The sequence below is a fragment of the Hyperolius riggenbachi genome, chromosome 10 (genome assembly GCF_040937935.1).
Source record: "Hyperolius riggenbachi isolate aHypRig1 chromosome 10, aHypRig1.pri, whole genome shotgun sequence".
Classification (NCBI taxonomy): Eukaryota; Metazoa; Chordata; class Amphibia; order Anura; family Hyperoliidae; genus Hyperolius; species Hyperolius riggenbachi.
The window spans coordinates 210,499,270-210,516,397 of NC_090655.1; the positions used below are offsets into that span (position 1 = coordinate 210,499,270).

The following is a 17,128-nucleotide window of genomic DNA, read 5'->3' on the forward strand; positions in this document are numbered from 1 at the left end:
CGATCCGCCGGGTCCCCTCGCTCATTAGCCCCCCATAGTAGCGTGGATCGGGGGGGGGGGGGGGTGGCCCTAGAGCTGTGCAGCCGCACTTGCGGCTATGCGGACTGCGCAGCCGCGGCCAGATAAAGCGGCCATTTTAGGAGAGGCAGGAGAGCCCAGGCCGTGGGGTCGGGAGCCGGCCCGGGGGGCTAATAATAAGCGGGGGCATCCTCCGTGCCTTAAAAGATGATGGAGGTAATTTACTTTTTTTGGTCATTTGGGCTCGTAAGTCCTTTAAAGCGGATCCGAGATGAAAAACTGACTATAACAAGTAACTTGTCTATATATCTTATGTACAGTTTAGATGGTTTAAACAGCAAATCTGTCTGCATACTGCTTTAATAGAATATGATTATTTCTTCCTGTGATACAATGACAGCAGCCATGTTGTTTGTATACATTACACAGAGGCAGGCTTATCTGCACCATCAGCACTCAGACTGAAAAAACCCTAATCCCCCTCCTCCTCTCTCCTCCCCTCTGCCTCTGAAATCTCTGGCTAGTAATACCTCCCCCTCCTCCTGACCAGACTGAGCTCCCATGAGCCCTTGCTACTGCCAAGGCTCTCTGAAAACTGTGGGTGGGGCTTATTTAGTTTATAGAGAATTAGAGTATTAAAACAAAAACAAAAAAGTATTTGGCTTGAGGAATGCCCTATAAACTATAGGAAAGGAACACAATTATGCAATGAGTAAAAGTTCATCTCGGATCCACTTTAAGTGAGTTGGTTGTTTAGTTGGTTGGCGTGTGTGTACATACTTGTCAGTTAAACAACTTGTTGTGTGGTTGGTCATGTTGTGCGGTTGGTGGTGCATTAAGTTCGATGTGTGTATGAGCCTTAAGATATTCTCTTAAGGTACTCACTAATGATACAATATTGATTGTGCAATCGTATCAAATCTATGTAGCCTAACGGTAAACTGAGTACTTTGAATTTTCTTCTTAAAGGGATTAAGTGAAATTTAAAGTAGCTAGTTACTTATGTGGGACTACTTCCAGCCCCCTGAAGTCCTCTTTGTCCCTTGCCATCATTCTGTGCTGCTATGTTTCCCTAGTGACAACTTGGCGAGTTGCCGGCCACTGCGCTTGCATGGCACTGGCTGCATGCCTCCTCTCTTGCTCTCCCGTATTTTTACTTCTTGTGCAAGCTCAGAACGGGGCCGCGCATGCAGCATTCAGAGGGGGACAGAGGAGGAACGGAGCAGTGTAAAATGACGGTGAGGAACCAGGAGGACTTCAGGGGACTAGAAGAAGCCACCGGTAAGTAACTGATTGACAGATATCCACTGTGCTGCAACCACCTTGTAAGTTATATCACTAACATGTCTCCTGACAACAATATATCCAGTGCACTATGGCAAAAGGTCACTGTCTCTTTATATTGATATTGTTCTAGAAAACAACAGTGTTACCATCGGAAAAGTTAATGTGCAGATGTACACCACACAATCAATGGATTGTTAACAAATCCTAATTGTGCAGTGTACATCAGCACATTGGTTTTCCTGGTGGTAGCACTATTGTTTTCTGGAACAGGTAAGTAGCTGACCACTTTAAATTTCACTCAAAACTCCTTTTAATGTAGTCCCTCATATTACGTAGATGTGGTGTGATTGTACAATCAAGATTTTATCATTAGTGGGCATCTATAGACTGATGCTCTCCTAAAGACAAAGGCAGTCCTTCTACTAAAAAGGGGGTTAGATGCAGACATGAGCAAATCAAACTGAGTTAAACCAGATTAAACATTAACCATTAAAGTGGTGCAGGATATGCAGAGCCAAAGTTGCCCTTTTTGCAAAAAATCCTCCCCTCTCTTTTGTCCGATGGGTGCATTTAGCTTCATGTGGATCTTACCACAGTGAAAGTCCATCTATTTTTATTGAGAGCGACGGCATTCAGCCTTTGTTGGACACCTGATAGTAGTCGGGTCATACATCTCCAGCTACTTAAAGTGGTCGGTTGCCCCTCATGCTACCCACCTTTTGTGAATAAATCTTTTTCACATCACGTATCCCTTTATTTGTGACGTATTGCACCATTTGGGCTCCCGTTGTCTCTTTGCTTCCTTTTCAAGAAAAATCAGACTGTTAACGGTTTATTTGTGCCAGTGTAGAGATTTGTGTTCACTTCTTGTCAGGTTACCAGTGTAAGGAAGCTACTGGATGCTCAGTTTGGGCACAATCCACTATAAAAACGTTATTTTTGCTTAGCAGTGTATGAAATGGTTGGCACTTCTGTCAAGTTTTAATGGTGACTGTGTCCACCTAGACCAGTGATGGCTAACCTTAGCACTCCAGCTGTGGTGGAACTACAAGTCCCATGAGGCATTGCAATACACAGCTCTAAGCATAACTTGGGGAGGCAGAGGCATGATGGGATTTGTAGTTTTGTCACAGCTGGAGTGCCAAGGTTAGCCATCACTGACCTAGACTGACTTTCTTATTCCTTGTCACTTCACCAAAGACAAGAATAGGAGCATGTCCAGTGAAAGCACTGAAGACTGTAAATACTTGAAAGTAGTTGTAGCTGATTTATTTTGTATTCTTTACAAAAAAAATACCCAGATAGCTCACAGATTCAGTGTTTGTATTCTTTGTGACCCATGTATGTGCCTGGCTAAGCACCCTGGGAGTTCTTTCTTGCCCACATAAAGATGAATAATTGCAAATGTCTTCTGTTTTGAAAAGGTAAATTTATATTACCCATAACATGGCTGGTATAATTGACAGTTTGTTGTTTGTGTTGGTAGGGAAAAACTCCAGTTCAAATTGAAATAAAAATTGAAGAGGAAGAGGAGGAGCCATATGTGAGGGAACGTGAGCAGCGCAAAGGTGAGAAAATTCCTGAAGAGATCAACACAGGTGAGGAAGAAACACAAAGAACCAGAGCTCAGACTTGTTCTGGTGAAGCCAGTTGTGTGTGGTCCGGTATTAGTCATGGAGAGAATCCGAAGACATAACAACAAAAGGTATCACCTAAACAATTTTTGTTGTTATGCCTTTGGATTTGTTTGTTCTGTCACTTCAGCAATCTCTCTCTCTCTCTCTCTCTCTCTCTCTCTCTCTCTCTCTCTCTCTCTCTCTTTTTCTTTCTTTCTTTCTTTCTTTCTTTCTTTCTTTCTTTCTTTCTTTCTTTCTTTCTTTCTTTCTTTCTTTCTTTCTTTCTTTCTTTCTTTCTTTCTTTCTCTCTTTCTTTCTTTCTTTCTCTCTTTCTTTCTTTCTTTCTTTCTTTCTTTCTTTCTTTCTTTCTTTCTTTCTTTCTTTCTTTCTTTCTCTCTTTCTTTCTTTCTTTCTCTCTTTCTTTCTTTCTTTCTTTCTTTCTTTCTTTCTTTCTTTCTTTCTTTCTTTCTTTCTTTCTTTCTTTCTTTCTTTCTTTCTCTCTTTCTCTCTTTCTCTCTTTCTTTCTTTCTTTCTCTCTTTCTCTCTTTCTCTCTTTCTCTCTCTTTCTCTCTTTCTCTCTTTCTTTCTTTCTTTCTTTCTTTCTTTCTTTCTTTCTTTCTTTCTTTCTTCTTTAAAAAGTGATGCAGAGTCAGTATGGGACAATAGGGGAGTCAGAATTCACCAGCCCTGTTAAATGCAATCTATACCAAAAGACTATTTTGGCATTATGTCTTTACCAATGATACTAAGGGTCCACTCACACTGAATCAGTTACTGTCATTTATAACTGACCGGTTTCCATGGGTCAGTTCACACTGTATGCATTTTAAAAGACAACTGTAGGGAGGCTGCCATGGTTTTTTTTTTTTATTTCTTCTTTTGTGCAATACCAGCTGCCTGGCTGTCCTGCTGATCCTCTGCCTCTAATACTTTTAGCCATAGACCCTGAACAAGCATGCAGCAGATCAGGTGTTTCCTGACATTAATGTCAGAACTGATAAGATTAGCTGCATGCTTGTTTCTTGTGTTATTCAGACACTACTGCATCCAAATAGATCAGCAGGGCTGCCAGGCCCTAGCTAGCATGGCGGTTTGATTTATGGGGGCCAGCAGAGCACAGGGGGGGCCTGGGGGGGGGAGGGGCACAGTATAGCAACAGAGGCTAGGCATTATATGCAGACCCAGCCTCTGTGTACTAATAGGATTCTTAGAACCCACCTCAGGTACTCTTTAAGGGGGAATAAATATGGCAGTCTCTATATACCTCTCGCTACAGTTGTCCTTGTACTGAAAGCTTTTCTCAATGCGCTGCTATGGAACAACTGATAGGTAAAACACATCCCTTTTTCTGTTTTCAGTGACTTAAAGGTTGGTTCACACCAGTTGTGCTGCCAAACACATGCAGAACAGATCCATACTTCCTTATATGTCTATTTTTTTACTGTGTACAGGGCAACTGACAATACAGAGCTGCATGATTTTTTTGAAGAGCAGTTTTGTTGCCATTTATCTGATAGAATGATGCACATCCGCTCCACTGTGCAACAGACTCTGCAACAGACCTCTGGAACTGTACAGCACATCTGAACTTTTTGCCATATGTTACATAGTTACATAGTTATTTTGGTTGAAAAAAGACATACGTCCATCGAGTTCAACCAGTACAAAGTACAACACCAGCCTTCTCCCTCACATATCCCTGTTGATCCAGAGGAAGGCGAAAAAACCCTTACAAGGCATATGTGTCTTAGTTAATTAGAATTTAAAGTGGACCTGAACTCTTGCACATAACAGGAGGGAAACATAGAGAAATCCACTCTGTATGTATTTAAAGAGTTTAGCCTGTCTAATTCCCACTCATGTGACTAATTACAGCTGGTATTTGATCTCTCAGTTGTGCCAGCTGGCTGCCTTGGCAGAACAGCTAATATTTAAACACAGGATGTTAACCCTATGTCTGCTTCCATGTAAGCAGGAAGTAGACACACTGCAGATTTACTGTAGGATTTGTATCAGCTGTAACAAAGAAATGATTTTCTTTAAGGATTATTATGCTGTTGCTTATCTTTTAGAGCAGAGAGGAAGTTCTGAGTTCAGGTCCACTTTAAGTGTACTTAAAATTAGGCTTGCTATGTAACCGTTTCCTTTCCTTCTTTCCCTCCAGATGGTCGATATACTAGGAATTCCACAGAGAGATGTTCAAACATCTCTCAAGCTGGTGAAATAGAAGACGATGATATCACCTCTGATTCATTTGAAGAAATCGGCATTAACTCAAATCTCCATTCGGCCCGCCACAGCGGAGATCCGTCATCTGATCCTTCTACACATGGAAGTTTCTCTGGCACCCCCCAACCTGTCACCCGATACTCAACTCGTAGAGGCTCATCTGCAAAGAGATCAGCTCAGGCAGGGAGGAGTCGAGCATCGGTGCGATCAAGCGGACGAAAGCGCACTGCAGCCTACGCTGCCTATAGCAGTGAGGAGGATGACGACGATGGAGCAGGTGCCCCAAGAAAATTGGGTGGAGGAATGCGAAACATCCGATTCTCTTATGAAGAGAACTGTGTCCTGGTCCACAAAGTTATAGAGAACTGGTCAGCTCTGTTTGGGGCTCAGTCCCAGAAGATCTCAGCTGCTCAGAAGAAATATCTGTGGGAGATAGTGGTGTCAGCAGTGAATGGGGTCAGCCAGTATCGCAGGACGAGGCAGCACTGCAGGAAACGGCTGTCTGACATTAAAAGGTAGTACAAGCAAAACTTTTTGTGAAATTTTGACTTGATATACAAGCAAAAAAAACGTATACGAGTGTCATGTCATCACAACTGAGCCAATAGTTCTTCTCTCCTTAACCCTGCAGGATTGTACTTAATTGTACTTAATCTGGGTGTAGGGATTGGGCAATGTCCCATTTCCATGGAATGCTCAAAAAGAGGCAAAATCAACTGTTATTGGATAATTTCCTTGTTAAAGAGACACTGAAGCGAGAAAAAAATATGATCTAGTAAATTGGTTGTGCACTATGAATAATTACTAGAAGATTAGCAGCAAAGAAAATATTCTCATATTTTTATTTTCAGGTATATAGTGTTTTTTTCTAACATTGCATCATTCTATAATGATATCAAAATGATTCTTTCAGAGCAGTCTGTGAACTAATGACCTCTCCTCTGGCAGAGCAAAATAAAACACTTGAGATAATAAAAGTAAGAAGACAGCCCTCTCCATGACTTTGAAAGTCGTAGAGCTTAATGGCTTTTTTGCATAGAGATAACAACTGGAGTTTCTTAACTCTTCCTGTACTGGAAACAATTAGACTGATGTATCTGATCTTAATGTTTTATTTCTTAGCTGTACTACACATATAAATCATAATATCATAATATCATAATTTTTTTTCCGCTTCAGTGTCTCTTTAACCAGTTCACCCCCAAGGGTTTTTATCCTAACGGACCAGAGCAATTTTCAGTTGTCAGCGCTCCTCCCTTTTATTCCCTAATAACTTTATTACTACTTATCACAAGAAAATGATCTATACCTCGTTTTTTTCGCCACCAATTAGGCTTTCTGTGGATAGTACATTTTGCTAAGAATTTTTTTATTCTCAATGCATTTTAATGAGAAAAACAGAAAAAAAAGAAAAAAAATCATTATTTCTCAGTGTTCAGCCTTTATAGTTTTAAAATTAAACATTCTCCTGTGGATAAAACAAACACGTTTTATTTGCCCAGTGGTCCCGATAATTAAACCGTTTAGATTATGTCCCTACCACAATGTATGGCGACAATATATTATTTTGAAATATAAGTGGTTATTTTTCTGTTTGTTCTGGCCATAATTACAAGCCCCTATGTAATAAATTAAAATTAATTTTCCCCCATAAAATATAGAATAAAAAAAGCTGAGTCCCTAAGGCAACTATTTATTTATTTTTTTTAAGCTGATTTTTTTTTTTACAAGTGTTTTTTTTGGGGGCGAGGGTTGGAAGTGTAATTTTATTAATGATGTGTATATACTTGAAAATGTATGTATTTTGTAGGTGTAATATACTTTTTTTTTTCACGCTAGTGAACACTCATAGGACGTGTTCACTTTTTTTTTTTTTTTTTTTTTTTACACTTTATTAAACTGTTACATTTCCTGTTTATGTGAATGGACGTAGCCGCTGTTCGCGGTCACGTCCATTCACTCCAGGCACTGCGATTGGGTAGAGGACTGTTCGGTCCTCTTCCCCAATCGCCCAGCACGGGATCCCGACGGTAATGGCGGCGGTAGCGGCGGACACACGGCGGTAGCAGCGGCGGGAATGCGCGACGTATTAAAATGTCATGTTGCTGTTAATAGCGGTAAGCATGACATTTTAATACGTTAGGATGGCGGTAAATGGTTAAAGCCACACAAAAGAAAAGGTTGGGGTGAGCCAACAGATAGCAATGATTATGTTAGTTATAGTGAAAGTCTTATTCTTTTTTTTATTTTATACAGTACAGTACTTTATATTTTTTTATATACCCGTATTTTTCGGACCATAAGACGCACTTTTTCTCCCCCAAAAGTGGGGGGAAAAAGTGCATGCGTCTTATGGTCCGAGTAGTACATTTTTGCTAGTGCCAGGAGTGTCCCGCCCGACCTGCACACACATCAGCAGCCCCCGGCCAAGCCTCCTGTTTCCCGGCAAGTGTAGAAATATAAACAAACCTTTTCCCACATAGCCGCTACCTTCCCCTCCCACCGCCTATGTCCCGGCAAGTGTACAATTAAAAACAAACATTTTCCCACGTGGCCGCTACCTCCCCCCAAGTCCCACCCCGCGCTGCTAAGCCTCCTTTTTCCTGGCAAGTGTAGCATAAGCAAAGGATTATTAAGCAGCGGCTCCTTTTCCTCTAAGGTACCTCTGTCCCTACGGACAATTGCAGAGTGAAGCACTACAGCGGAAGCCATACCTGTTCCAGCCGGCGCGATCCACCTTCTATGGTCCTTCTCATGCCGAAAGCCTCGGGCGATCCTCCTCTTGCGGTCCTTCTCATCCCAACAGCCTCGCTGGCATCCTCTCACTGCGTGACCTGACGCAGAGGTCACGTGACGTGACCAGGGGTCACGCAGTGAGAGGGCGCCAGTGAGGCTGTCGGGATGAGAAGGACCGCAAGAGGAGGATCGCCCGAGGCTTTCGGCATGAGAAGGATCATAGGAGGTGGATCGCGCCGGCTGGAACAGGTATGGCTTCCGCTGTAGCGCTTCACTCTGCAATTGTCCGTAGGGACAGAGGTACCTTAGAGGAGAAGGAGCCGCTGCTTAATAACCCTTTGCTTATGCTACACTTGCCGGGAAAAAGGAGGTTTAGCAGCGCGGGGTGGGACTTGGGGGAGGTAGCGACCACGTGGGAAAATGTTTTTAATTGTACACTTGCCGGGATATAGGCGGAGGGGGGGGGGGGTAGCGAACCATGTGGGAAAAGGTTTGTTTATATTTCCACACTTGCCGGGAAACAGGAGGCGGGGGGGGGGGGGGGCAGGAAGCGGTCATGTGGGAAACATTTTCAGAAGGCTTAGTGGGGGGGATGGGATGCCTCTGAAAATGTTTTTTGTCAGCAGGTGCTGAGAGAGACAGGAGGGGGTGGGGGATATATCAGGGAGCAGTTTTTTTTTATTATTTCTAAAGTTGCTAGGGGATACAGGAAGGTGAGAGAGACCATCACAGAAAGACTTTTCCTTGCAGTTGTGGAGCCTCGGGAGGTGGTGCAGCAGGGGTGTGTATTTTTTTTCTAACCCAGGGAGCAGGGGTCATTATAGCTGGGAGGCAGTGGGGGTTATTGTAGCTGGAGGGCAGCAGGGGTTACATTAGCTGGACAGCAAAGCTTGGGTAGCTTAGGGGGAATGCTCCACAAGACTTTCCTGCACCATGGACACACCAGGTTTAGTATATATTCTTTTTCTCCGTTTTTTGCCCTCTAAACCTAGGTGCGTCTTATGGTCCGGAGCGTCTTATGGTGCGAAAAATACGGTAACTGTTTTTGGATTGTGGAACAAATCACCAGAGTTTCCATTAATTCTTATTGGGAAATTGGCTTTGATATAAGAGTGCTTTGGATTACAAGCATGTTTCTGAAAAAATTATGCTCGCAACCTATGTTCCACTGTAGTGTTTTCTGGCTTTCAGTGCTGGAAATGTGTGTACTCTAATCTTAATACTCATACTTATCTAAACTCTTGCACCAACACCCACTTCATGCCCTACATTAACCCTCAAACTCACCCAGTCCTTAATTGTTATCTAACCTCACCCTTCACACCAGAACCCACAGTATCATTTTTTCTAATTCTTAAATCCTTGAAATCTGATCAGAGAGGGATCTATTACTGCCACACACTCTACACAGATTTAGAAAAATAAATCAAGCAATACTACAGAATGTGGAATTGCCTATCAAAACCATAAAGTACAAATAACACGCACACACGCACACACACACACACACACACATATATTATTGGCCAGTCGGTGCGCTACACTGAGAAGAGACGAAGCACAATGTATTCAACCAGATTGTTTCATATATTATCTTGATAGTTTGTCATACAATTCCAGGTACCTGAGAACAAAGCTTTCCTCCCATAAAAAATACACTGATGGACGTCTTCCAGGTGACCTGAAACTGACAGACTTTGAAGAGGAACTTCTTCAGGTGATTGGAGAGGAGGTCACCACAAGGCTGGATGGTCCATACATAGATACTGATAGACTGGGTTAGTGTTGGAGAAACATTTGGCATATTGATTAGTAGTGTTTTGAGAAATAAAGATTCTACAAGCGACTGAATCATGTCTGTTGTAGAAGTTTACAGGGGTCAGCACTACAAAAACAGATGTAAACACATTTATTAGTACCTCTTCACAGAAAAAAATAATCCCCATTTGTCTCAGAAATAACCTGAAATGGACTAAAGTAATTGGCAACCATCATTATTTTGTTCCATATTTACCAAAAATCGGACTTTGATTTAGCATTCAACCAATGAAGATTTGTATTGGGGGAGCTAAATCTATAAATCTACTGAATATGTACGGTAGAAGTAATGATAGAATAACTTGTTTGTCGTTTTGTTTGTCAGCGATGAGCAGGAAATTGTAATTCAAATGCATATCCATTATAATTATTATAAGTAAACATCATCTGATACACATTACAAGTACACTGTAGGCCTTCACAAAGTGCTAATAGTGGAGCGAAGCGATTGTCGACCATCCGTACCACACCACCTAGAGTGTGTTTGTGCCCTGGTTCAAGTGATATTCACATTTATTACGGTACTTTTATGAATATGATGTTCAATTATTTTTGCAATAAAATGGAGGCTTTAACAAGCTGAAGAAGTTGATGCTCCTGCATTACAATTTCTTGCTCATCACTGATCACTACATTCTGTTAATCAGGAAGTTGCACCATCATGTTAAACTTTTTGATATTACCTAGTAATAGAGTAAGCTGTTTATGGGCATTGTGAGGTGGAGTGCACCACTCTTATACAGTAACGGGGACAAACTTGTAGGAGGCGCCCAAAGAGTATTTTAACTTTAAATCTTAAGGTAGAGAAATAAGTAATTTACTCTTACCTCTATCGATTAACAAACCATATAGGTAGAAATACTTTTAATGATGCACAAAAAGACAACGCATTTCACGGGTACTGGCCCGCTTCCTCAGGTCAATATAAAGTGTCTAAGTCCGTAGCAGTCTTGGGTGTGGGCGCCTCTATAACCCAGTAACAGTATAATACAGTAACAATTTTTGTTGGTTTTTTTAAGAGTAATTCCTGTTTTTAATATGTCTTCTCCAGAAGGACCTGATGAAGGCTTTAACATCAATGAGCAATTTTCTGCGGAGGAAGAGGATTCCAGACTAGAGGACATGTCAGAGGCTCCTGTTATCTTTTCAGATGGTACTAATCTGTTTAAAAACAATTGTATCATTTTTCAGAAAGTTGCTAGTGGTGCTTTTGGGTGTATGAAGTTTTTTTTTTGTTTTGTTTGTTTTTGTTTACCCAAATATGTTTTCCTATCTGTTTATGCCATCATATAGTCAGTCTGTGGCTGCGCAGGCACAGAAGGCTCGCCCCTGCACAATAGCACAGAACCGTTAGGGTTTGGCTTTTTCCGCCGAGCCCAAGTGGCGGCCTGCACAATGCGACCTTGCTTGTTCAGGTATGGGAGCTCAGCTGCAAACTTTCAGAGGGTCCTGGCAAAAAGTGGTGGTCTACAGGAGGATGTGGGAAGCTAGAGGATCCAGAGACTTTCCTCTAGCTAGGTAAGTATCTAATTTTGACTCCATTGAACTCATTCGTTTTCTTTCATTTTAAAGAGAACCCAAAGTGAACTTCAAAATAAAAAAAACACATACCAAAGAAGAGGAAAGTCTCCGGATCCTGTAGAGGCTTCCCGTGTCCTCCTCGCTTGCTGGGACCCTCCGGAAGATCCAGGCTGTGCTCCTCTTCATGCCTGAGAATGGCTGTGCCTTCACAGTAGCACGGAGCCACTTGTACACTAGCAGCACTGGCTTACTGCGCTCCTCCCTGTCACAGACAGCAAACTGTCAGGACCATGGTCATGACATCACGCTGTGGGAGGGGTTTCACCGCAATATCAGCCATACAGACTCCCCAGATCTATTTAAGAAAAGGTAAAGATTTCTCATGGGAAAGGGGGTATCAGCTACTGATTGGGATGAAGTTCAATCCTTGATTAAAGTTCCTCTTTAAAGTACCCCTGAACCGGGTTTTGAACAATACACTTTTTCATACTGTTCTGTATGTAGTGCTGTGACAGTCACAGCACCATCCTCCCCCTCCAGCGTCCCCTGAGGCCACCCCCTCTGCTCAGCCCTAATATACGACTGAGCAGGGCGTCGATGATGACATATGTCACAGCACCACAATTTAATCTGTATAAAAAGTATATTGTTTAGAGGTACTTTAAACAGCTGAAGCAGTTACAGTGGCACAACTTCAAACCAATGTTACAGTGTGCATCACATGCGGAGACTGGCGAACTCCGTGAATATTAAGCAAAGTCAGGAAGGTCAGCTCCTTTTTTTTTTTAATAAACCATTCACGTTTATTCGTGCACCAGCAAAACTGCAAAACAAACTGGACTCGGGAAGGAATTTTCCCTTTTACAGCTAATAGGCCCAGGCCTTGCAAGGTTTTTCACCTTCCCCTGGATCACCTGGGATGTGTGAGGGTTCAGGATGGTGTGTTTGTTTTTGTTTTTTGTTTTTTTTCTGCTTGAACTTGATTGGCGGATGTCTTTTTTTCAACCAAACTAACTATGTAACTATTTTTTTCAGGGCATCACAGGGTCCCCTTCTTTAAGATATGCAGAATGCAGCAATGGATAAAACTTTGCTGCATTCTGCATATCTTGTAGAAGGGGACTCTGTGCAGCCCAGAAACAATTGCCCTTTTTTCAGCAGTTTTAGTGATGCATGAATATACACAGATTGTTTATTGTAAAAAGGTGTGCTGATCTTCCTGGCTATGCCAAGTTTAACAGACTCTAATTATAAGGTGTGGTTTTCTAAATAAATAATCAAGGCAGGCTTTTTATATAAATGATTTTACGTAAAGCTTAAAGGGAATCTGAAGTGAAAATAAACGTATGATATGATTTGTATGTGTAGTACATCTAAGAAATAATACCTTTAGAAGCAGAGATATACGTTTAATATTGTTTCCAGTACAGGAAGAGTTAATAAACTCCAGTTGTTATCTATGCAAAAGAGCTTCACTGAACTCTCTGACTTTCAAAGGCACAGAAAGCTCTGTCTTCTGAAGCTTATTATCACAACTGTCTGTCACTGTATTTAGCTTTTTTTCTGCAGAGGAAAGTTCAAAAGGTCATTGGCCTGCTCTGTAAAATAATTTAGAATGCTGAGTATAATGTGTAAACTGCAAATATTAAAGAATGATGCAATGTTATAAAAAAAAAAAAACAATCTCTATATAACTGAAAATAAAAAAGAGACTTTTTTTGCTTCAGTGTCACTTTAAAAATATTGTTTTGAATAACATAAAACTTTGCATTGCTATATTTTTTATATAATGTTGCCTTATTTCATTTTTCCAGATGAAGACATGGAGGAGGTAGACCGAAAGCCAGCCGTTCTACAGCCTGGTAATTAGTCAAGAAAGAGAGAACAAAGATCATTTCTGTTCATGTTCATCAGGGGATATTGCAGAGCTTTGTGGGTGAGGAGATGGGGCAGAATCTCTCTATAGAAAAAAACAACACTAAACACTAGTTGCTGGCTATACCTCTCCGTCACCTCTACCTTTTGTCCAAGTTCAGAGATATTTATGTAATATTTGCCAAACTATTTAACAGTTAGTTTCCTTTTGAAGTACAGCTTCTACACAAATACCATTGTGAGCTCTGGTGGATCCTGGCTATTTTCACTAACGAAAAATATGATATGAGTGCCTAGTGCCTTGAGATGAGATTTCACAAGGCAGCAGTAGAAGAATCTTTTTACAAGGAGCCAGCTGTCAGTCGGTCCATGCTCACAGCTGCTGCCTTGTGACTAGAAAGGAACAGCAGCATGGCCTATTGGCCTGTATCTGGAGGGAACATTAACATGCTCCAGCAAAAGTCATTGACCTGTATGCCTTTTTAGCATAAAGCCCCAAATAGAACATTTTCTACCCTACAGTATGTGTTTTCTGCAGATGCATCCAGTGATCGAATCACAACAGAGAGAACTACCAGTCCTCTAAATACCCGGAACTCCACGCAGGAAGATCACATCTCGCTAGATGATCAGGTGGATTTATAAATATATTAATGAAACATCATCCTTTAATATACTCTGTGAGAAGGGCATTAAGGGCTCCTTAATATATGGCTGCTATGTCAGCCTTGTTGCAACATTGCAGAGCATGATGGGAGCTGAGTATATAGAGCAGTGGGTGGTTCTTAATAAGCTTGATCTTAACAACTCTGGGTTTTCAGGCCGCAATTCCCAAACTGAAGTAGATTCAGGAGCTGCCTGTAAGCTGCACACATTGTTCCACCATCTAGATGACATATTTTTCATATACATTATTTACTATGTTACAGCTGAAAATAAATGTCCTGTCGGGGCACAACTTTCATTTTACTAAGCATCTTCTGCCTTTTGATATGTACTCTGCAGTCTACATACATACTGTAGCTCACATGATAGTGATGACATTCATTTCCCATAATGCTTCTGTGAGGCGAACCTTAATATATTTGCTTGGAGAAACTTGCTGTTTCTTTTCAAATAATGTTTGTTTGTAATATAATACAGAATATGTTTATACAGGCAGACTTTGGCATGTGATTGGTCAGCTTTAACATGCACCTATAACAGGTATGGGATTCTGTTTAGTTGTAATGACTATCATTTACAACTTGCAGGATAGAAATCTGGTTGCTATTAAAGTTGAAGTTAAAGAAGAAGAGGAAGAAACCTATGTTGGGAATGTTCAGGAATGTAAGCAGGAAGAAACCCCTCCAGAGATCAGCACAGGTGAGGAATAAGCACTAATCACAGAAGAGCCTTATTCTCGCTGTTCAGACACTTCTGCAACCTCCTCTTCTCCTTCTTCCTCCTCTATCAGTGCAGAGGAGTCTAGAGCCAGTTGCCCCATTTAGATGTAAAGGGGAGTCTATATTTGTCCATTAGGGGGAAGGGGTGTATTGGGAGCCATCAGTCTCTATTAGCAGTAACGGGAAAACAGGATGTGCCTCCTCTTGGTGAACCAGGAGCCCATCAGATCGTATTAGAAGAAATTGAGAGATGTTTTGTGCCGAGTATGGGAGACAGTATGTGGCCAGTGGGGGAGTCAGGAGACATCAGCCGCTATTAGAAGTAATGGGAAGACAGTATGTGGCCAGTGGGGGAGTCAGGAGACATCAGCCGCTATTAGAAGTAATGGGAAGACAGTATGTGGCCAGTGGGGGAGTCAGGAACCATCAGCCCCTATTAGAAGTAATGGGGAGACAGTATGTGGCCAGTCGGGGGAGTCTGGAGCCATCAGTCCCTATTAGAAGTAATGGGGAGACAGTATGTGGCCAGTGGGGGAGTCAGGAGACATCAGCCGCTATTAGAAGTAATGGGAAGACAGTATGTGGCCAGTGGGGGAGTCAGGAGACATCAGCCCCAATTAGATGTAATGTGGAGACAGTATGTGGCCAGTGGGGAAGTCAGGAGACATCAGTCCCTATTAGAAGTAATAGGGAGACAGTATGTGGCCAGTGGGGAAGTCGGGAGACATCAGTCCCTATTAGAAGTAATGGGGAGACAGTATGTGATACATTTCAGAGCATAAATTAGGATAAGGACAGATTATTTTTTTTTATGAGGAAAAACGCTGCCTTAAAGTGAACCTCCAGACTAAAAATCGACTCAGCAGAACTGAAAAGGCCTGGTGTTTCTTAAACAGTTTCACAGCATCAGAACTTTGTTTCTCTTATCCAAGCCTTATTTTTAGCTGCACAGAAGAAAACTGCCCGGGCTTTTTTTCCCTGATGCTGTGCAAAGCATGATGGGATTTCTGATGTTGTTGCTCTCGTTCTGCTGTTTTGGTGCAAATTTTTTGGTGCAAATTTTTTTTGTTGACATTTTGAATTTGACATTTGAAGCCTAGCGTGTGCAGCTGGGAGGGGTTATCAGGACACAGGACATTTGGAACTGTGTCTCCTGCTCCTTGTCACCTCCTTTCAACCAAAAAGATGGCAGCCCCCATGAATCACAAACATTTGCCTGTTCTTTTAAAACAGGGTGGGTAAAAAATTATATTACCTATCTATTCTAATTAACATAACTAATGTAACTTAATGACAGTATGTTTGTTTAGGCTGAAGTTCCCCTTTAACAACTTCTTCAAAGGTTTCATTGTAAATCATATGTCAGTTACTCAATAGAACTGATCTAAACTGCATTGCTCATAAAACTTTTAATAGACTGACTTTGCCTCACTGAATAGTTACAGTGATTCTAGAATTACTGGTTTTAAAATAATAAATAATACAGATCCTTGAGATATTACACACTATAAGCCACGACAATAAAAAAATTGCCATTGTTTATAACACTGCAAGCTTAAGCTCCCTATTTCTTTGCACTATTTATTTACTGCAGATGGACGATACATCAGGAATAATGCAGAAAAAGCTTCCGTTATATCTCCAGATGGTGAAACTGAAGACGGTGACATCACACCCGATTATCCAGGAGAGAACTTGATTACCTCAAATCTCCTTCCATCACGATACAGTGCCGATCTATCATCTGATCTCTCTTCATTTGGGGGGAGTTTTCATGACCTCTCACCTTCCATTGCTCATCAAACATCTCAAAGAGGACAGTTTATAAAGAGACTGCCACAAGCAGGGAGAGGTGCTGCACAAATGGCCAATCGAAAGCGTTCTTTTCTGTACACTACACTTAGCAGTGAGGAGGAGGAGGAAGACGAGGCAGGTCCCCCAAAAAAGTTAGGTGGAGGCCTGAGGAACATCAGATTCTCCCATGAGGAGAACTGTGTCCTTGTCCGCAAGGTGATCGAAAACTGGACAAATCTTTATGGATCTCAGTGCCAGAAAATATCTGCTGTTCATAAGAAGTATCTGTGGGAGAGTGTGGTATCAGCTGTGAACGCGGTCAGTCAGTTCCGCAGGACAAGGCAACACTGCAGAAAACGTCTGTCCGACATCAAAAGGTAGGCAACAATTTGTGAACCTGTCATAATAAAGCCAGGTAAAAAAAGGCCTACAGGGAGGGGGACGCCTAGGAGAGATCCACTGAATGAGATCATAGTCTGACTTGAAAAACTGTGTTCTGAGCTTGTATTTTGTACTGGCAGAACATAACCTGTTTTCTTTAGAATGCATTAAAGTATACCAGAAGTACATCTAAACAACTACATTAAAAATGCCTGGAATAGCTTCTGAGATCTCCTATATGGCTTTATTTGTATCCCAAAACATAACTTTGTTTTGCCCAGTATGAAAGTCAGCCAGTTGCTCCCTGTCCACCCTCTTAGGGAACAACTTTACTGTGTGGTATGGAATACTGGGGAAAAAACACAAAGACAACGGGAGCCCAAATGGTGCAGTACGTCACAGATAGATGAATGTATGGAAAAATATGTTCGACAAAGGAATACTCACAAAGGTGGGTTGCACAAGGGG

At 41.7% G+C, this 17,128-nt stretch overlaps 1 protein-coding gene across 2 annotated transcripts in view; it reads left to right on the plus strand.

The window, feature by feature from the left end:
* The window catches only part of LOC137534324 (uncharacterized), a 48,438-nt gene that overhangs the window by 12,814 nt on the left and 18,496 nt on the right, over nucleotides 1-17,128 (plus strand). Inside the window, exons 6-13 of one of the 2 annotated variants that reach the window (XM_068255768.1) lie at nucleotides 2,792-2,903; nucleotides 5,086-5,665; nucleotides 9,507-9,664; nucleotides 10,756-10,857; nucleotides 13,040-13,087; nucleotides 13,639-13,733; nucleotides 14,354-14,465; nucleotides 16,080-16,656. In XM_068255768.1, coding sequence (XP_068111869.1) covers nucleotides 2,792-2,903; nucleotides 5,086-5,665; nucleotides 9,507-9,664; nucleotides 10,756-10,857; nucleotides 13,040-13,087; nucleotides 13,639-13,733; nucleotides 14,354-14,465; nucleotides 16,080-16,656 — 1,784 coding nt within the window. The remainder of the gene's footprint in view (nucleotides 1-2,791; nucleotides 2,904-5,085; nucleotides 5,666-9,506; nucleotides 9,665-10,755; nucleotides 10,858-13,039; nucleotides 13,088-13,638; nucleotides 13,734-14,353; nucleotides 14,466-16,079; nucleotides 16,657-17,128) is intronic. The other variant, XM_068255769.1, reaches the window with a different exon arrangement.